This window comes from Crocodylus porosus, unplaced genomic scaffold (genome assembly GCF_001723895.1).
Source record: "Crocodylus porosus isolate Cpor-Errol unplaced genomic scaffold, CroPor_comp1, whole genome shotgun sequence".
NCBI lineage: Eukaryota > Metazoa > Chordata > Crocodylia > Crocodylidae > Crocodylus > Crocodylus porosus.
Window position 1 is genome coordinate 62,878,026 of NW_017728948.1, and position 5,461 is coordinate 62,883,486.

At 46.8% G+C, this 5,461-nt stretch overlaps 1 protein-coding gene across 1 annotated transcript in view; it reads right to left on the bottom strand.

Annotated features, from left to right (window-relative positions):
• Positions 1–104: 104 nt before the first annotated feature.
• Positions 105–5,461, bottom strand: part of LOC109322023 (cytochrome P450 4V2-like) — a gene marked incomplete at its 5' end in the record, with an annotated part of 32,928 nt that continues 27,571 nt past the window's right edge. The window contains 3 exon segments of the mRNA XM_019552821.1: positions 105–467; positions 4,051–4,230; positions 4,386–4,520. Coding sequence (XP_019408366.1) covers positions 256–467; positions 4,051–4,230; positions 4,386–4,520 — 527 coding nt within the window.

A 5,461-nucleotide genomic window follows, 5' to 3' on the forward strand; every position in this document is an offset into this window, starting at 1 on the left:
GAAAGATCATAACTCTGGATTTCTATTTGAAATTTCTGGGTTTATCTAGTGAATCTGATAAACCTAACAGTGCTAACATCATGATACCCCATGGCACCCTTAAAAGGATCTCAAAGCACTTCAGGATGCCATGGCACCCTGATTGAGAATTGCTGACCTAGAAGTTCTGAAATATTTTGTTGTATTTGTAGTTTTCTAAAATCCTTTGTGTAAATGTGCATGTGATCAAAAGGAGAAAGTGAAATAAGGATGCTGCTAGTATACTTGAAGATCTAAACTCTTGAAATTTTCTTCTGATGGCATGTTAGCAGTTCTCTTCTTCAGCTGGATCCAGATGCCATTATATGGACGAAGAATCAGTTCTCCCACCATACCAAGTTCTTCTCTATTTTGATTTGCTTCCACCCAAAAGTGGCGCAGGAGAGTAGCTAAAACAACTTTTTCTTCCACCTGTGCAAAGTCTTGGCCTTCACATCAAAATGAAACAAAACAGCTGAAAGGTAGTATTAACAGTTCCCATAATTACATTTCAACATAGCTTTTTCAATAAATACAGCACAGGGATCGATTGCTTGAACAAAAATCAGGGAGCTATAATTTATAGAACTTGACCCTAGAAAAAAAGTCTCTTCCCTTCAAGGTTTGCCTTTGAAGTATGCATAGTTCCCAACCAAGAGGACCTTAAAGCTGACCTGTATGGTGGAGAAAACCCCTGACACAAAATGGGACTTTGTTTTCTCTCTTGGAGGCCTAAGTGGAAGGAGATGAACTGGGATGGCAGAAAGAAGGGCTCAGCTTCACACCCACTGCACATGTACAGCAGTAGTAGTACTTGATTTGGTAGTACTTTGCTTATTGATCTTCAGTCCTAACAGAGTGTGGTGGTGAGCAAGAAAGGGAAGAATGAGGAGATAAAGATTCAAAACAAAGAGGTGCAGAAAAAATGGTTAGAAATAAACCAAAAAGAAATAAAAAGAAAACTAAGCAAAAGATTAGAAACCAGGCTGCTAACTACAGATTTAAACCAAAAGGGCACGTCCAGATGCGCACGCACATGCCTCTTGCCCTGTCTGAAACCCCTTTGAGATGGCACAAGGCACGTATGGGAATGAAAAAAAGTTCTCCACGCTGCAAGTTTGCAGCACAGGGAGAAAATTAGACCCTTGGCTACCCAGGGGTCTAAAAAAACCAGAGTTTAAAAAAGCAGGGCAGGGCACAGTCCTGAACCATGCCCTGAGGCAACCAGAGGCTGGGTCCTCCACAAAGATGCTCTGGCCACCAGAGCATCTCTCTGGTTGGCTCCTCAACCTGGTGCTGAAGTGTGTGACTCGCCCGTGCAGGGCAGGCAGCTGCTTCAGCACCAGGGCTCCAGTGCCGGTAAGTAAGGGGTCGGGGGGGGCTGGAAGAGGGGAGCAGGGACTATGGGGGTGACCCCCCTTGTCCCCCCCATCCCTGCTCTGCCTGGCCCCACCGCCCGCCTGCCCTCCAGACACCCCTGATCCCTTCTCTGCCTGGCCCCAGCCCGCCCGATCCCTGTCCCCCCACCACAGCATCTCCATACGATTTTAAAAAAACCCAGCACTTACCAGCAGTCCAGCTGCCTTCTGTATCACTGGGGCCCTGCCCACACAGTTTGGGGCAGAGGGCAGCCCCAGCCCAGGCCCTCAATGTCCTGTGCTGCCTGTGGGGGGCTCTGCCAGGAGGCCCTGGAGCCCCCCAGCCCCTGCCTCTCGGGTAAGTAGAGGCTTTTTTTGGGTTTGTTTGTTTGTTTTTATTATTATTTTTTAAGTGATGGTGCCTGGGGTTGGGGGGACAGCCATGAGGGCCTGGGGGTGCAAGTGGCGGATGAAGCTATGCAAGGCAGCCCTTGTGAGGTATGGAGAAGAGAGGGGTTTGGGTGGGGAATCTGGTTATGGATGACCTCCTGGCCAAATGGCGCCAGGAGGACATGCTTTGACAGTTCAAAGCAGGCTACCACACCAGGAACATCTTCCAGGCGATAGCTGCCCAGACAGCTGGGCAAGGGGCACAAATGGCAGCAGTGCCACACAGAGGCCAACTCTGCAGCCACAGCCAACTGGCAACTGGCCCAGAAGGGCAGATGCCTCTACTGGCTCTGCAGTCCCCATCCAGGTCTGGCAGGTACACAGCAGGTCACAGCCAGGCAGCAGCCCCCACTGCCAGACTGCTTTCGAGGGTGCAGGGAACTCTCAGGGCTGCTTCAGCAGTCCAGCTGGCACAAGGGGTAGTGTCTCCAGGTACCAACTGGTTGGGCCCCAGAAGCTCCTGAGAGCAAGTAGCCCTGAGCTACTTGCCAGGGCAGCTTTTTGTACTGATAGGGCAGCTTACTGCTGGGGACAGTACAGGTGCTGGCCCCGGGCTCTAGCTCCCCCTGACTACAGATCTGGGAGGAGCCAGGCAGGGTTATTTTGCCCCAAGTGGCACATTTTGATTCACAACAAAGTGCACGTCCAAGTATATGCGCTGAGGCAAAAAGCCCTGGCTCAAATTTGCACCACTTCTATTTTAGCTGCTGCAAGCGCACATGCTTGCATGTGTGGACGTGCCCAAGGAGGGAAAGAATTGCAAACAGTGTGGAACCTCTAAATTTCCCAGATCCCAGAGTAGCTGTTGACGAAGGCATGTTTATGTTATTATAACAAATTAAAGTCTACTTTCAGCATATGAAAACTGGATCAAAAATGAAAGGCGAATCTCTGAGACTATTGCATATTTCCAGTTTCTGTGTTACTTAGGGCCCATCTACACATTACACTTAAGCAGTGATTAACCAGTTACATCACCCAGCCACACATCCAATCAATTCATGGCATGATAAAAGCAAGAATAAATTACAAAATTATTTCACAAAATATATGTGTAGCTGCTTCCTACCACACCATTAAATGAACATGTATCCAGAGGCCCCTACGGCTGGGGGCCTTGTCAGCTGATTGGAGTTCCCAGATGAGGGAGGGCGCATGTGCACTCTCAAGCCTGACAGCTCCCAGCTGACACTGGATTCCAGCCATGGGAGTACATGCCCCCTCAGCTGGGAGCCCCCCATCAGCTGACTGGGCCTCCAGCTGGGGGGACACCCCATGTTCTCAGCATACCCATGGCCATGACAGCAGATGAGGCTGGGAGCCCAGGTCAGCTGATGGGGATTGTGTAGATTGAGCATCAGATCCCAACACCTTTACCTACATTTATAGAGGAGCCCTTAGACTTCCATAAATATTTACTATTATTTTGTAGTGAAGGCAGAATACCCTCTCCAGTATCCCTGGGAGCACTGCCAGGCCCCAGTGCTGAGAGGCCCCATTCAGAATAAAATAAAATCTTGCAACATCATATTTATTTTGGGCCAGAGAAGGAACAGCTATCTGAAGGCATACTGACTACATAAATAGTAATACACAGTGTTTCATAGTTGCTATGTACTTTTTAGCATCCACCAAAATGTTAGGTCTCTCAGAAAAATCACATGAAGATAAAATTCTAGTCCTGAGGAATTGGCAAGTGTTACTGAGAATACTCAAGCAGAAGAATAAAAGGAGGGATGTTTAAATGTTGCCCCTTATCTGCAGGCCATGAGAGATTGGGACCATCGTATAAATAGCTGACATGCCATAAGGAAAGGGGAAAACAGATTGTCTCTTGGTGTTCCCTAGTGAATGATCTTGCTGACTGAAGGATTCAGATCCTCAAGAAAACCCTGTTGGTCCTCCTGACTTAGAAGGGAAGTTAGCTTTATGCAGTGAAACAAATACCAGTAAGGATGAAACAACAGTATGAGGCTCCCTTGACTCTAAGAAACCTCATGATGAGAAAGAAAATGTTGTGACTTTATCAATCTGATGTGTAAGATACAAATGAGAATTGCTGTGCTGTGGTTATCAAACACATGAGGACTGCAATCTCCATTACCATACAGAGCCTCTGCAATGGGTACTGCAGCAAGGACCCTTTCCTAAAGTAGCCTTGATGGTAAGACTGTAAGTAAGGAGGCTAACCTAGTACACTTGGCTTTTATCATCAGTTACGCACCAATGCAATTTCTGGGTCCAGCAGAGAAGGGTATATATGCATATGGATGCCTTCCACTAGAATTTTCAGGAAAGAATCGCTCAGGTCTGAATTCTTCTGGGTCTGGGAAAACATCTGGATCTCTGTGCAGTGCATAAGAAACAATGATTGCATTTGTGCCTTTTGGTACCTTAAATCCTCCTGCAAGAAAAAGAACCAACAAGTCATGAAGTAATTGATTTTCAACACACATACACTGGTCACACAAAATATTCTTTAATTATGAAACAAATTTCTAGAGCAGATATTCTCATTACTTAATATAAGGAATAGAAGCACAAGGCATAACAACTTACTAATATAGCAATCTTGACTCAAGGTCCAGGCAAAGAATGGCACTGAAGGGAAGAGACGAAGGGCTTCCTTAACAACACACTCAAGATATCATAGTTTCTTTAAATCATGCACAGTGAAGGGACAGTCAAAGTCACCTACAAAGAACTGTAAAAGGGGGGTGAGAAATATAACTGCCCTAATGAGATTAAATACATTCACCTTCTAAAGAGGCTCCTAGCTCCTTTAAACTACAGCCATTAAACTTAACTGCTTGATTTATAGGGTGAAGCATTTCTCTAAATGTTTACCTTTTCAATGGTTTTTAGATGTTAGGTTACAACACACCACAACACAGGCATAAACAAGGCCGTAACCATGGATCAGGTCCACAGTCTATCAGGCACAGTGCAAAAAGACGACAACCCCCTCCCCCCCCAAAAGAAAAACGTCCCAGATATTCTCTGCCCCAAATAACCTACTGTTTAGGTAATAGCATCTAAAATATCTCTCATGAGCAGGGATCCTGGTTTTCTATGTTTAAAAGGCATACAGTCTCTGATAAAAACTGCAAATTCTCTGGTTTAAACACCCAAAATTCTATGTTTTCATAGTTAGTAGGATCGGAAGGGACCTGAGCAGATCATCAAATCCGACCCCCTGCCATGGCAGGAAAGAGTACTGGGGTCAAATGCCCCCAGCAAGGTGATTGTCTAGCCTTGTCTTAAAGACCCGCAAGGTAGGAGCCAGCACCACTTTGCTTGGAAGTTGGTTCCAGATCCTAGCTGCCTTGACAGTGAAGTAGCGCCTCCTGATGTCTAATCTGAATTTACCCTCTGTCAGCTTGTGCCTGTTATTATTTCTAGTCATTCCTGGTAGTGCTCGGGGAAACAGGGACTCCCCCAATTCCTGCTGGTCCCCTCTGACTGGCTTGTAATAGGCTACTAGATCCCCCTCAGCCTTCTCTTGTGGAGACTGAACAGGTTCAGGTCCCGTAGCCTGTCCTCATACGGCCTGCCCTGCTGCCCCCTGATCATACGAGTGGCCCTCCTCTGGACCCTCTCCATGTTGTCCACATCCCTCCTGAAGTGCGGCGCCC